We start from the raw sequence: 12,664 nt of genomic DNA on the forward strand, positions 1-12,664 counted from the left end.
GTTATAATAACAGTATTTAATGAGCTCAATTCTGCTTACTTCTGACAAATAAATTGGAAACAGAAGAGCCTTTTCCATCATTATTAAGGGCAGGCATTTTCTCCAAGGCTATGAAAAACGGTTCCTCTTGCTGCCTAAGCAGTTTCAATTGCAAAAGCAATTTACCACCGTATGGATCCCTCCAGGAGACTTCAGCTAGAATAAAGAGGGAAATCTACTCACATGGGGACTCTGGGGCTTTATGGAAGATAGGGGCAGAGTTCTTGGGGATTAATTATAGAAAACAAGCCCACACCTCATCCCAATCCCCCTCTGAGGGTAATGTGTTGCCCAACGGACAGCACCGTGGGGTGGCTGAAGATAGCTTCTCCATGGAAATGGAGAAGGGATTTATGGTAGAGTCAATCATTGCAGCAGAATTCCCAGGCTATGAATGCCACAGTTTCCCCAGGCCTTGGTGAAAGCTGAGATTGTACTAGGATGGAGGGGATGTACCAGAATCTTTCAAGACTAACATTATTTTATGTGAAATTTGACAAAGGGCTTTTAAACAGGAATGAGATCTCTGACATGTGGAAGATGTAGTGACACAAATGCATCATGAAATGTGAAGGCATCTAAAGGTACAACATGGTGGGGCATAGGGTGGGACTGAACCAATGAACAAGGGTCATCACCTGAAGAATCATTCTTCTCTACTTCTTTCATCCCAAGTGTCCCAACAACATGAGACAAATTTCATTCTTAAGCTATTCTTTCTTAATCCCTCAGCTTTTTGCTTTGGAATCACCGAACCACTAATATCAAGTTCAGTTCAGTTACCTTTTAGAAAGTTCAGTTGCCTTTTATAAAGAAAGCTATTAAGTGTGTTTTGTAAAAGCAATGACATATACTCTGTACATATACTTGGAAAGGGGTAATTAATACTTTGATTTTTTGAGGTTTGTTATACTCAGCTACTATCTTGTTAAACAGTCACTTCAACTGTCTTATTTTCGTTAATATTCATAGAGTATTTAATATGTCATCTAAAATAATTAATGTATTGATATTCTGAGAAGAGTTACATAAAACATTGTGGGGGATTACTAAGATATCTAGTAAAATCTGCCTCAAAATCCTTGTACTTGATTGGAATGACACAATTATCAACTTAAAGTCCAGCATTCCTAGATTCAATGAGGAAAAAACACCCTTACTGAGATATTGTTAATATAATATTAATAGTCCATCAATAATAATTTTCTAAATAATTTTCTAAAACAAAGCTATAAATTTTCATCACAGTTCAGTATACATACAGACTAATCCAGTTAACAGATGCAAGCATTTAATAGTTGGCCTGGGTTGGAGCACAACTTTGAGGAAGGCACCTAATTTCTCCGGTTTTGAAAGACTGGCTCCTAAAAATAAACTATGCAGATGTCATAGTGAAGAGATAAGTCTTTGGGGGTTGAATAATGTTCTATTAGAGTAAGTTCAGCAGAATTTATTGAAGTATTGGTGAGCACTACTATAAAACAGAGACCAGAAGTGAAGTAGAGGTTCAAGTCCATACAGTAGCCTGGCCTGTTCTGTCACCCCTGGACCCATGTGTATATATATCTGGAGCCATCGTTGGCCCCACCTAGACCCTGCATGTATGTGTGCAGTGTAAGTCAAAGAGAATGCAGTCTTTCAATGTCATTTCTGAAAAGGTAGCTGATTTACATGGCAGTCATCATAGAATCTAAATGAAAGCATTCATTCTTACTGATTTTTACCTTTTGTAAATGAAGAAACAAAAGACAGTGTAGGCCAACTACTAATACAATGGCTCAAGCCTGCAATCCCAGCATTGTGGGAGGCTGAGATGGGTAGATCACTGGAGTCCAGGAGTTCAAGACCAGCCTGGGCAAATGTTTAGACGCTGGTTCTAAAAAAAAATACTCAAAAATTAGCTAGGCATGGTGGTGCACACCTGTAGTCTTAGCTAATTGGGGGGCTGAGGAGGGAGGATCACTTGAGCCAGGAATTGAGGCTGCAGTGAGCCATTATCCACCACTGCACTCCAGCCTGGGCAACAGAGCAAGTCCCTGACTCTACAAAGGAAAAACAACAACAACCAAAAAAGCATGTGCATGTGCGTACACTCAAACACACAGTGCAATAGGGATATGTGTCAGAAGCCTTGGGTTCTAATTCCTGCTCTGAAGATGATGTGACTCCAGGCAAATTCTTTTACCTAAATAGGCTTCCACTTCCTCAACTGAAAACTGAGATTGGATATGGCTGTGTTCCCCACTAAAATGCCAACAGGAATCAGATGCAGCCTGGCCTTAAGAAGATAAAGGAATCATACTGGGGTTCCTCCTGGGATGCTGAAGACTGTGAGAAAATGGAGAGTCCTTGCCTCCTACTGGGGACTGTTAGTATGCAGCTTTGGTCAGTTGTCTCTAGCTGGGAATGCAGGCTCTGTGTTGTCATACTATCAGATTTTTCAAAAAAACTACACAACTTCTGATTTTTATGTCAAATATTCTTGTTTTTAAATATTGGTAACTGAAGAATTGAAAAAAAAAAAAAAAAAGACCAGTGCAAAGGCCAAACTAAACATCTCTATGGGGAATGGGGCCTCTGCTGCTATTCTGTGACATTGGATTACAAGCTTCTGGTCTGTGCCTACTCTGTGGCTCTACTGGTGGATGGAGAAGGGTGATCTGTGACACTGAGCACTAACTCTAGGCACCACTCTACTGAATCTTCTTTCCGTTTTGTTTCATTAACATATGAACACAGTAGGGAATGAAAGTAACCACAGTTAGGGGAATGGATGCACTTTTACAAAAAGACAGCACATAAAATAAATGCTCTTCCTGAGTCGGGATCTGGAAGAAATGGTAGAGCTGCAGTGTGGTCAATGAGGTCAAGGCACAGAGCAACCGGAAACTCAGCGTGTAGCTATTTCCACCTCGGCAGTTCAGGAGGAACATCTCCGAGTTGACTGCAAAGCCCAAGCCAAAGAGGACCCCGAGGTTTCTCACGAGTCCAGCAAAAGGCATGGTGTCAATGTGGATCCAGTCGGGGTTGGCACACCACTTTTTGGCTATGGGCACGGACCACAGTAGGTCAATGTTGAGCAGTCTAAGAAGCAGGTAAAAGTCAAGTGCAAACAGGAGGAGGAAGAGATTGGTCTTCAGGTATGTGCCCAGGCTGGCCGTTTGGATGCCTGGAGTGTGTTCAAAGGCCTCTGCCACCAGCATGCCTGAGGATTGGAGAGAGACACTGACGATGACTGTGTGCCCTTGAGCCCCTCGAGGATCATTCCTCTCTGCGTTAAAGAATTTGCCACGTTTTCAATGACAAGGTGCTTTAGACACAGAGGTTCTATCCATTTTCTAAAGACTTTTTAAGGCAGTAACTAAAAATGCAAGTTTGCCCACGGTGTTTTCATTATTCATACTAGTCCAGAAGGATTGTTCTGGAGTTGGTGGCACTGACTGACAACCCACTTTTTAGACAGCACTGATCTAGGTACTTGCAATGAACATTTCAATTGCCATAGCCAATTAACCTTTGAAAGGTAACGTGGTGCTGAACAGTGGAAACTAAGTCATGGTGAACACTGCTTCAGGAATACAAAGCAGCTACTAAACGAAGTCCGTAATCATGTAATAGTCACTTCACGTGTTTCAGAGAGAATAGCACAGTGTGCAGGTCTGAGTCATTAAGTTCCCCGACACAAGACTCAAGCACACTGTTTGAAGTGATGGTTTGGGAGTTAGACTTAGCTCTAGTTTCACCTCAGAAAAGTCCATCTCATGAAGCAATGTGTGCATGTATGCCACTGAGACTGTGCCACTTTGGACATGGAGGCTGTGAGAGGTGTGTTTCACCACATCAGCTCCCAGGGTAGCGTGTAGTATCAGTGACTTCACAGAATTACCTCTGAAATTGGAAAGTTGATTACCGGGGAGAATCTGATACCCTTAAACAAATGAAGCTAAAGCTTTCAAAGGACACAACTAAGGATAAGCGATCCTATTTACCACCAATTACTCCAGGAATAACTTGATGAGGAAAATGTGTTGCTGTGAATACTCGGGAGATGCAGACACTGATTTGAATCAACCAAAAAACACTCCAAAGAAATGACCAGGTCAGTCTACGATGGAAGAATAGACACAAGCATAAAAAGCAAAGAAACTGTATCCCTCCTAGAATTAGAGGGGGTGACATCAGATGATCCTTCTCAGAAGAATCTTCGAACTGTGACACAGCATCATGATTCTAGAAGCTTTTTTTCAAAACGTTGTTTCCACATACTCCACAGGATTTGAAAAGTTTTAACAGAGATTTCTACATTTCTGAATGCATTAAATTTAACCAGTGCTATATGCTGAGATTTAATAAATGTTGAAAAGGAAGTCAATCTGACCTCTACGAAATAAGAATAATTGTTTTAATGGAATAGGAGAAATTCAAGTTTGGGGGAATTACTAATATCCAGATTGATCAAGAATGAACCATATATATTTTCATGCCCTGCCCTATGTGCCTCCTCTCTCAACCTTTCTTTGCTTGAGGAAAACTCAGTAGAAAAGCAGCTACCATCCAGATGAAAAGCACATGAGCATTCCATCTGAGGCTAATTTTCATTAGGTTTAATTTTGCGGATGTTCAAAAGTCCTTGTTTTTTGTTTTTTTTTTGTTTTGTTTTGTTTTTGAGACACAGAAAATAGAGAACAGGGGAATTAACCTATAGGTTGTATGCTTTGGATTAGAAACAGCAATGCACAAAAAACATAAAAAATATTAAAATCCAAGCAATGCATGTCATTGAAAAAAAAAAAGTGTTAGCAGCATTGAGTTCCAGGAATCCTTGAATGGTTTATTCCTGATGATCAGACTGAAATTTGGTTATATAAATGCTAAGGAACACAGAGAAATGAGGCTTTGAAAGAAGTAAGCAGGATATCAGTGTGGAAGAAGAATGAACAAGAATGTAATGTAAAAGAAAGAAGCACACACTCAGTAAAATTTTATAGATGAAGAAAATACTGCAGTTATAAAAATTAAAAAGGAGTTATGAGAATGTTTTTCTTAGAAGAAACATATTTTTTCAGGTTTGATCATTGGAGGCAGGAATATAGTATAGATAAAAGGTGAAACTGACCTAGATTCCTACTTTGAAAATTGTCTGTGAATAGAAAATGCTAACTTTTTTACATTATAACACCTTTTTACTATTGTTGTTTTGGTCTGGGTAATAAATATATTAAGGCATACAGGTCACAGTCTCATTAGGATAAACTTTTAAGATACCAAAATTTCTTTAGTTGTTTGTTTTTTATATTATCCAATACTAATCTAAAAAGTGGAATATGTGATAGATCTTGAAATTTTTTTATTTTAGAAAACTTTTTAATCATGGTATATGTTATAGTATTTTTTTAAGGTTAACTTGCAAATCTAATTTCAAGTTGCCTAATTTATGGCTAAATCGGTACTCAGGATTGTTTTAATGACAAAGTATTTCAGGAAAGAAAAGAAGGAAACAACCCAATTTCTAAACAACTGTGAGTAACCTTAAAGTTCTAGACCTTTCTAAACATTAAGAAACCTACTAACATTAAATCTACTAACATTCAAATTTAAGTTTGCTTCTAGAATGTTTTTAATTAAAAAGTTTGTGTACTCTTTAGAGCTGGAATATATGTTACTGAAATCAAAAGCATTGGCTATTCAAAGAAGGAAGCATAATTTTACTAAATAAACTGATGCAGTCAAGGAGAATGATGATTCTCAAAACTTCCTGTTAATTTTAAAGCAAGGGAATGTTCATGCAAAAATGTTTCCTCATGCTGTATAATTTTAGATGACGTATTTATGAGTTATCAAAATAATTATTGCATTTTGGAAACCCAGAGGCACATTTAGTAAGTCTTTAATCAGTTAAACATTTTCAACTTGAAAAACGGAAATAGCTATGAGCTAATTAGGCTATTATCTTAAAGGAAAATATTAGTTTTCTATTCATTTTGTTATTTGGTCTATGAAAGAATAGAATAAGCACATTTTATTCATTGACTAAAACTGCACTAAAATTAATTTTTAGATGAGACTTTCTGTATTAAAAACTGTTGTATTCCAGTGTTACAGAAACTGCAACAAGGCTGACCTGTGCAGAGTGACAGAGAACTTATCCATCCCACAGATAGTGTGGCTCAGGGCAGCGGTTACCATGACATACCAGACACAGGACGAACCCATTGCATGGCCAGATGGACTTCCTGCAACAACAAAGTGTCCGTCCATTTGAAAAGTGGTTATCAAGATAAGAAATGAATAATAGGATAGCATATTCACCATGAAAATTATGAGTAACGCAGAAAAAAAACACAAGACACAGGCTATATGTAATGTTTAGAAGTGGGTAGAAATAAGAAAAATTGAGTTAAATTGAGCCTGAGAAACACTGTCTCAAAAATTTTTTTCCCAGATTTTCAGGTTCATTCAATTCCAGAAATCAATATACTCAAGGCTCATTAAGAACTCAGTCTGTGGGCCGGGCGCCGTGGCTCAAGCCTGTAATCCCAGCACTTTGGGAGGCCGAGACGGGCGGATCACGAGGTCAGGAGATTGAGACCATCCTGGCTAACACGGTGAAACCCCGTCTCTACTAAAAATACAAAAACTAGCCGGGCGAGGTGGCGGGCGCCTGTAGTCCCAGCTACTCGGGAGGCTGAGGCAGGAGAATGGCGTAAACCCGGGAGGCGGAGCTTGCAGTGAGCTGAGATCTGGCCACTGCACTCCAGTCCGGGCGACAGAGCGAGACTCCGCCTCAAAAAAAAAAAAAAAAAAAAAAAGAACTCAGTCTGTTGCACCCAAATCTGCCACAACCCTACTAATTCTTCAATATTTAATTGTTTTTAATTGACAAGAAAAAGTATTAGGTTAATGCAAAAGTAACTGCGGTTTTTGCTGTTGAAAGTAATGGCAAAATCGCAATTACTTTTGCACCACCCTAATGCTTGTATTCGATCTTCAATTGGCTTATTTTCCTTGGGCTGAGAAGTCAAACTCTAAAGGATATCATTGCTATGCCTGTGATTTGCTGATTGATTTACAAATGACTGCTGTGTACTAGCAGTTACTTCTCTGCCTATCTTGTGGCCACTGCAGTGAGAATCTTTGTTTTAAAATAGAGGATGAGGAGAAGCTGTAAAGAGGGCATTAATCCTAGCAGAAAAAGCCTGCAGACAGTAGCCTTTCTACTTTCAGAATGCCTTTTCCATGCTACTGAATTTTTTATTAATCACTTTACTTAAATGTCCTCCCCGATTTTTCACCTAGTAGTTTATTCAAATTAAATACCTGTCTCTTATTTGTTAAACAAAGGCAGACCTATTTGTTATCTGCAGAAAATTTCAGAGCCCTTTAAAAACTAGGCCTAAATGAATTGGACATCTCCCAGAGAGATGCAGTCTTTCTTTATTTTCTCTCTCTCTTTCCAGAAAATGTCTTATAAGGTGGAACACATGCCAGAAAGGGCTGGAATTGACCACAATAACATTTCAGTGGTCTCAAATGTTATCCATCCAACCATTCATCCATTTATCACACTTTGGTTTCACAAGGATAAAATATGCATCATCCCTCCCCTGATGGAATGCCCAGTCTAGGCGATCGGATATATAAATAATTAGTTATATCATTTAGTGTAAAAAGCGATATAACAGATGTATGTATACTTTTATGTGAACAAAAGAGACATATTCAGAAAACTCATTAGGAATTTACACATTCTCTACTACCCTTAACTCTACTCAGAGTTAGTTTCGAAGGATGTCAATTGGCAAGAATGTTATGCTATGTAAAATGATGAGGTACAATATAACACATTCCTATAACTTAAAACATGTACTTTTTAAATATATGTTTCAAAAAACTTTTTAAAACAGGCTTATAATCAACTATCACAATAAAGATTTTATACTCATACAGAATCTTAATTAGAATAAAAAAGAAGTGGCCCAAGAAGCCTACTTGTGTACAGAGAAAAAAAAATCCGTTTTAAAGAGATTGTTCTAGGATTAGAAATAGTCTTTACTGGCTATAGTAACATTGAGAAGTCCTTACCTTTCTTATAGAAGACTTGTCTACTCCCTCATTCATGAGATTCTCAGAAGATCTATAATAACTTTGAGAGTTGCTTAGCAGCAGATAAACCAACATTTCTAAGATCTTAGTCTAGTTCCTTGATAATTTGTTCTAGTTAACTGTTTCTTGTTTTAGTATCAAGCCATTACATTCTTCTGAAAAGTAAACACTAAATATTTAATCATTTGGGGAGTTTTCTCCCAATCTACCCTTTCATAAATAACAAAGTGGAATTTGAGGTGTCTTTTTTTTTTTTGCTTTGCTTTCTCATTAGTAATTTTGATTGTTATGAAGTTTTAGCGTCCTCACTCATGAGATTTTCTTTACTACCATATATAATATCAGTTACTAGATGATAACCCTGTGTAATGATTCTCTATTGGAAGATCTTCAGTAACCGGAGGCTGCCATAATAGCTTACCTGGACCTGTTTCGCATGTAGTAGGGAACTGTTCAAGGCATGGACTTGAGTGATTTGGGTAAATCTGAGTTTCCTGGACCCACCAGTAAGGTAGATGACCAAATAATATCCTGTATTTAAAGAATTATAAACATGCATATATATTTAAATACACAGCTATTATTTAATTGGAGATTAGCAATTCTTTCCTATAAAACATGACTCAAGCACAGGGTTAATTGTGAAAGTTCATGATTAAGAGACTTTGAAAATACTTAGGTCCTGGTCTCTCACACATTATTAAAGGTGGTAGTCATTTGGGATTTTGGCACCCTGGTTTCCCACTAACATGGGGGCTTTTTTCCCTTGCAGGGAATGTCTTATGGGTGCTTTGGATACTTAGATTGGAAATATCAAAATGGTCTCTGGAATTATCAATGTGTTCATTATCATGCTGCTCATTTAAGTAATTCTTAATAACAGAATATGTGTTACAGGGGCATGGGAATTACTTATAAGCCATTAAAGAAAACATTTCTGGCCCGGCACGGTGGCTCACACCTGTAATCCCAGCACTTTGGGAGGCTGAAGCCAGTGGATTACTTGAGGTCAGGAGTTACAGACCAGCCTGACTAACATGGAGAAACCCTGTCTCTACTGAAAAGACACAATTAGCCTGGTGTGGTGGCGCATGCCTGTAATCCCAGCTACTCAGGAGGCTGAGGCAGGAGAATTGCTTGAACCTGGGAGGCAGAGGTTGCAGTGAGCTGAGATCGCGCCATTGCACTCCAGCCTGGGCAACAAGAGCGAAACTCCGTCTCAAAAAAAAAAAGGTATACATTTCTGTGCTTTTTAAAAGTTCTACTTATGAATCTGGTGTTTCAAGTTAACTGGTATGTTTGAAAGATTTCCCAAGAGAAACAATATACATCTGAAATGTGATCATTATGCCAAAGCCACAAATATAAGGATAAATCTTAGGAAAAATGAAATAAAACAGAAATCTTACCATTTAAATATAAGATTGAACCAATCCCCAATGACTGCTACCCATATCATCTTGGTTCCAACTGTCTGATTAAGTTGAAACCAAAGTGGAAAATAAATGAAAAACATATTCCGGGGGTCTCCAATATTGGACATAAAATGTAGAAAATTGTAGTGAGCTCGGTAGTCCTTCTGCAAATGCTGCATTATGAGTACTCCATTCCTGTGAAGGAAATCCATCTTGAAAAAGAGGCAATTCTAAACATAGAGCACTTGGGGCTGAAGTGCTCTGATTCCCACCGTTTTTATATTGTGCCTTTGTGGCGTGTTGAGCCATTACTGCAACATGTGATGCTGACCATCCGTGGAGAGGGCACACCGGCCCTCCTCTGCTGAAAAGCTTATCTATTTATGATTTTAATTGATGGCAAAGAGTGAAGTACATGCTGATCTGTGGCAATTTGAGGGTGAAATTCAGATAGAAATACAATGAATTTCTTATGCAACCTCCCTTTTGTGTAAACAGTTGAATCTTGTTTGTTTGAAATTTTTTGTACAGTTCATTTCCTCCAAAGTCAGACATTAGCAATTTCTATATTTGGTGAAAAGACTTTGCAAATAATTATTGCATGTCAAATAGCCCGTAAAGTGCTGCATTTGAATTTAAGATAGACTGTGGCTCTCTATTTTATTGGGTCTTTGAGGAAAATGGTTGAATAAATACCTGGGTATGAAAAATATATGATATGACAGATTATTTTCTGATCACTGATTTAAAATAAGAATCTTCAATTTTCTTTATCCAAGAGAATGATAGACTATATATGGAACAGGGAAAGAAATGTGTTGCTTTTTGACTACAAGATAAGAAAGCAGAAATGAAAGTCATTTGGCTAATAGAAATGTGTTAGGATCAAATTGTATCCTTTATTAACTAGAGAATACACTTGAGAGGAATGGGGAATGATTCATGTGACAAAGATAGGAATAGACTTCAAAGGGCTTTTGACCAGTCAGGAAAATGGTTTGTTGAGAACAGTGTTAAGCAGAAATGGGAAGCACCAAACAAATGCTGAGAATGAACAGAGGGGCAGCACAAAGAGACTGTGGATCTAAGTCATAGGTCCACAATCTATGGCTGTAGACTATGACTAGACTATGGACCAGGACCGTGGTCCTGGACTATGGACTATGACTGGACCATGGACTATGGACCAGGGTAGACTGAGAATGAACAGAAGGGTAGCACAAAGAGGCTATGGATCTAAGTCAGAGAGATGTTGGGTTTAGAGAACTGGATTGTGTCTAGGATTAGTGGGAAAGCAACTAAGCCTCACAAGGTGACCAGTGATGGATCTAGGTAACCTTGTTATTTTATCTTTCGGATTTTTGTCTTGGCTTACCATGGCCTAAGTAAAGACAAAAGACTTCAGTAGAGGCCTTCACAGGCAATGACTATCACTTTGAACTTCTCTTCGAATTTTGTGTCCCATCATTTAACAGCACCATTGTTACTGGGCTTCAGTGTCTATTGGTACCTTGCGTGGAATAAATGCGTTGACTGACCATTAACATCTTTTGGGGTGCTTTTTAAATTGCCATAACTGTGTCCCACCTGAGATCATTTATATTTCTGGTGATGGAATTTGGGCATTGGTATTATTAAAATACTTCTCAAGTGGTCCCAATGTGGTATAAGGGTCTTCAGATCATTGTGCTAAGGCAATCCATATAAGGAATTAGCCTTGACTAATTAGAGTCTATGCTTCGGGCTTTTTTTTGTTTTGCATATTCGGGTTCCATAATTTCCGTAATCTCTTTAACAAGCCATGAAGAAGAGCATAACTTCCCTTTATTCTTTTTCTAAAAAGTGTTTGATCTACATAATTCATAATATTCATTTTCTTCAAAAATGTCTTATCCTTAAATCAGGATGTGAATGATATCAAATACATTTTGTCTTCCAATTAAAAATTAAACTTCCTGCTCTTCAACACCTCAGAGTCTGTGATTAGCCTTTCATCTATGGTAGTTAATTTAGAAAGATTGTCTCCCGAGAACTATCTGGTTCTGTAGACTGTGGGATAATTAAATGAAGCAAAAGCACCTTGATTTTTTTCACCCTTTAACAGCACCTACTAATCTGCTTATTCCTCATAGTTCATCATTTTTAGTCTTTTCGCATCTTAGCTTCTATGCATCTGTCAGTGATGCCTTCTCTAACCAGCATCCTCACCACTCCTCTGACAATGGTTTCTCTCAAACACTCTTTTCTCCTAGGGAGTTGTATGAGTCTGCTAGGGCTGCCATAACAAAGTACCAGACTGGGTGACTTACACAACAGAAATACAGAAACCTAGGAGTCTGAAATCAAGGCGTCGGTAGCATTGGTTTCTTCTGAGCCTGTGTCCTTGGCTTGCAGGTAACTGTCTACTCTTTATGTCTTCACATGGTCTTCTTGCTATATGGATATGTTCTAATCTCCTCTTTTTACAAGGATACCAGTCTTATTGGATTAAGGAAGATACTAATGACCTCGTTTTAACTTAATCGCCCCTTTAAAGATCCTATCTCCAAACACAGTCATTTTGGGAGGTACTGGGGCTTAGGACTTCAACATGAATTTGAGGGAACACAGTTCAACTCATAACCGGGATTTAAACACAATTTATAATAATATATTTGTGACGAGCATATATATTTAGTATCTCTCTCCTGCACTACAGTATAAGCTCCATAAAACAAGGGGTCCTGTCCATTTTGTGCACCAGTCACAAGCACAGTTCCTGTAACAGGCCCGTGTAGAAACCAATTGCCCATGAAGCTGGAAAAGCTCGCATGGGCCCCTAAGATGGTAGGTTGGGCCGGGCACAGTGGCTCATGCCTGTAATCCCAGCACTTTGGGAGGCCGAGGTGGGCGGATCACCTGAGGTCAGGAGTTCAAGACCAGCCTGGCCAACATGGTGAAACCCCATCTCCACCAAAAAAAAAAAAAAAAAAAACGAAAATTAGCCAGGCGTTGTGGTGGGCTCCTGTAATTCCAGCTACTCGAGAGGCTAAGGCAGGAGAATGACGTGAAACCTGGGAGGTGGAGGTTGCAGTAAGCCGAGATCGTGCCACTGCCCTCCAGCCTGA

General features: G+C 38.6%; 1 protein-coding gene across 2 annotated transcripts; it reads right to left on the reverse strand.

Moving 5' to 3' along the window:
- Window positions 1-798: 798 nt before the first annotated feature.
- Window positions 799-9,861, reverse strand: G6PC2 (glucose-6-phosphatase catalytic subunit 2). 2 transcript variants are annotated; one of them, XM_033231224.1, is made up of 5 exons: window positions 9,552-9,861; window positions 8,564-8,673; window positions 6,161-6,272; window positions 4,029-4,144; window positions 799-3,244 (listed from the first exon to the last, which is right to left on the reverse strand). In XM_033231224.1, exons 1-5 carry the CDS (start codon window positions 9,767-9,769, stop codon window positions 2,733-2,735), a joined length of 1,068 nt encoding a protein of 355 aa, XP_033087115.1. In that variant the 5' UTR covers window positions 9,770-9,861; the 3' UTR covers window positions 799-2,732. The 2 variants fall into 2 exon arrangements, with proteins under 2 accessions (XP_033087115.1, XP_033087116.1); XM_033231225.1 differs by lacking the exon at window positions 4,029-4,144 and having other exon boundaries at window positions 9,552-9,810.
- Between the last annotated feature and the right edge of the window lie 2,803 nt (window positions 9,862-12,664).

This window comes from Trachypithecus francoisi, unplaced genomic scaffold (genome assembly GCF_009764315.1).
Source record: "Trachypithecus francoisi isolate TF-2019V2 unplaced genomic scaffold, Tfra_2.0 Lachesis_group13, whole genome shotgun sequence".
Taxonomy (NCBI): domain Eukaryota; kingdom Metazoa; phylum Chordata; class Mammalia; order Primates; family Cercopithecidae; genus Trachypithecus; species Trachypithecus francoisi.

Coding starts and splice junctions, on each gene's coding strand:
- G6PC2 (XM_033231224.1), bottom strand. CDS start 9,769: ATGGATTTCCTTCACAGGAATGGAGTACTCATAATGCAGCATTTGCAG. Junction 4,145..6,160: donor TTCTCTGTCACTCTGCACAG/GTCAGCCTTGTT, acceptor CTTCCATCGTAG/ACTGACCTGGTCATTTCTTT. Junction 3,245..4,028: donor TATTCCTGGAGTAATTGGTG/GTAAATAGGATC, acceptor TCCAATCCTCAG/GCATGCTGGTGGCAGAGGCC.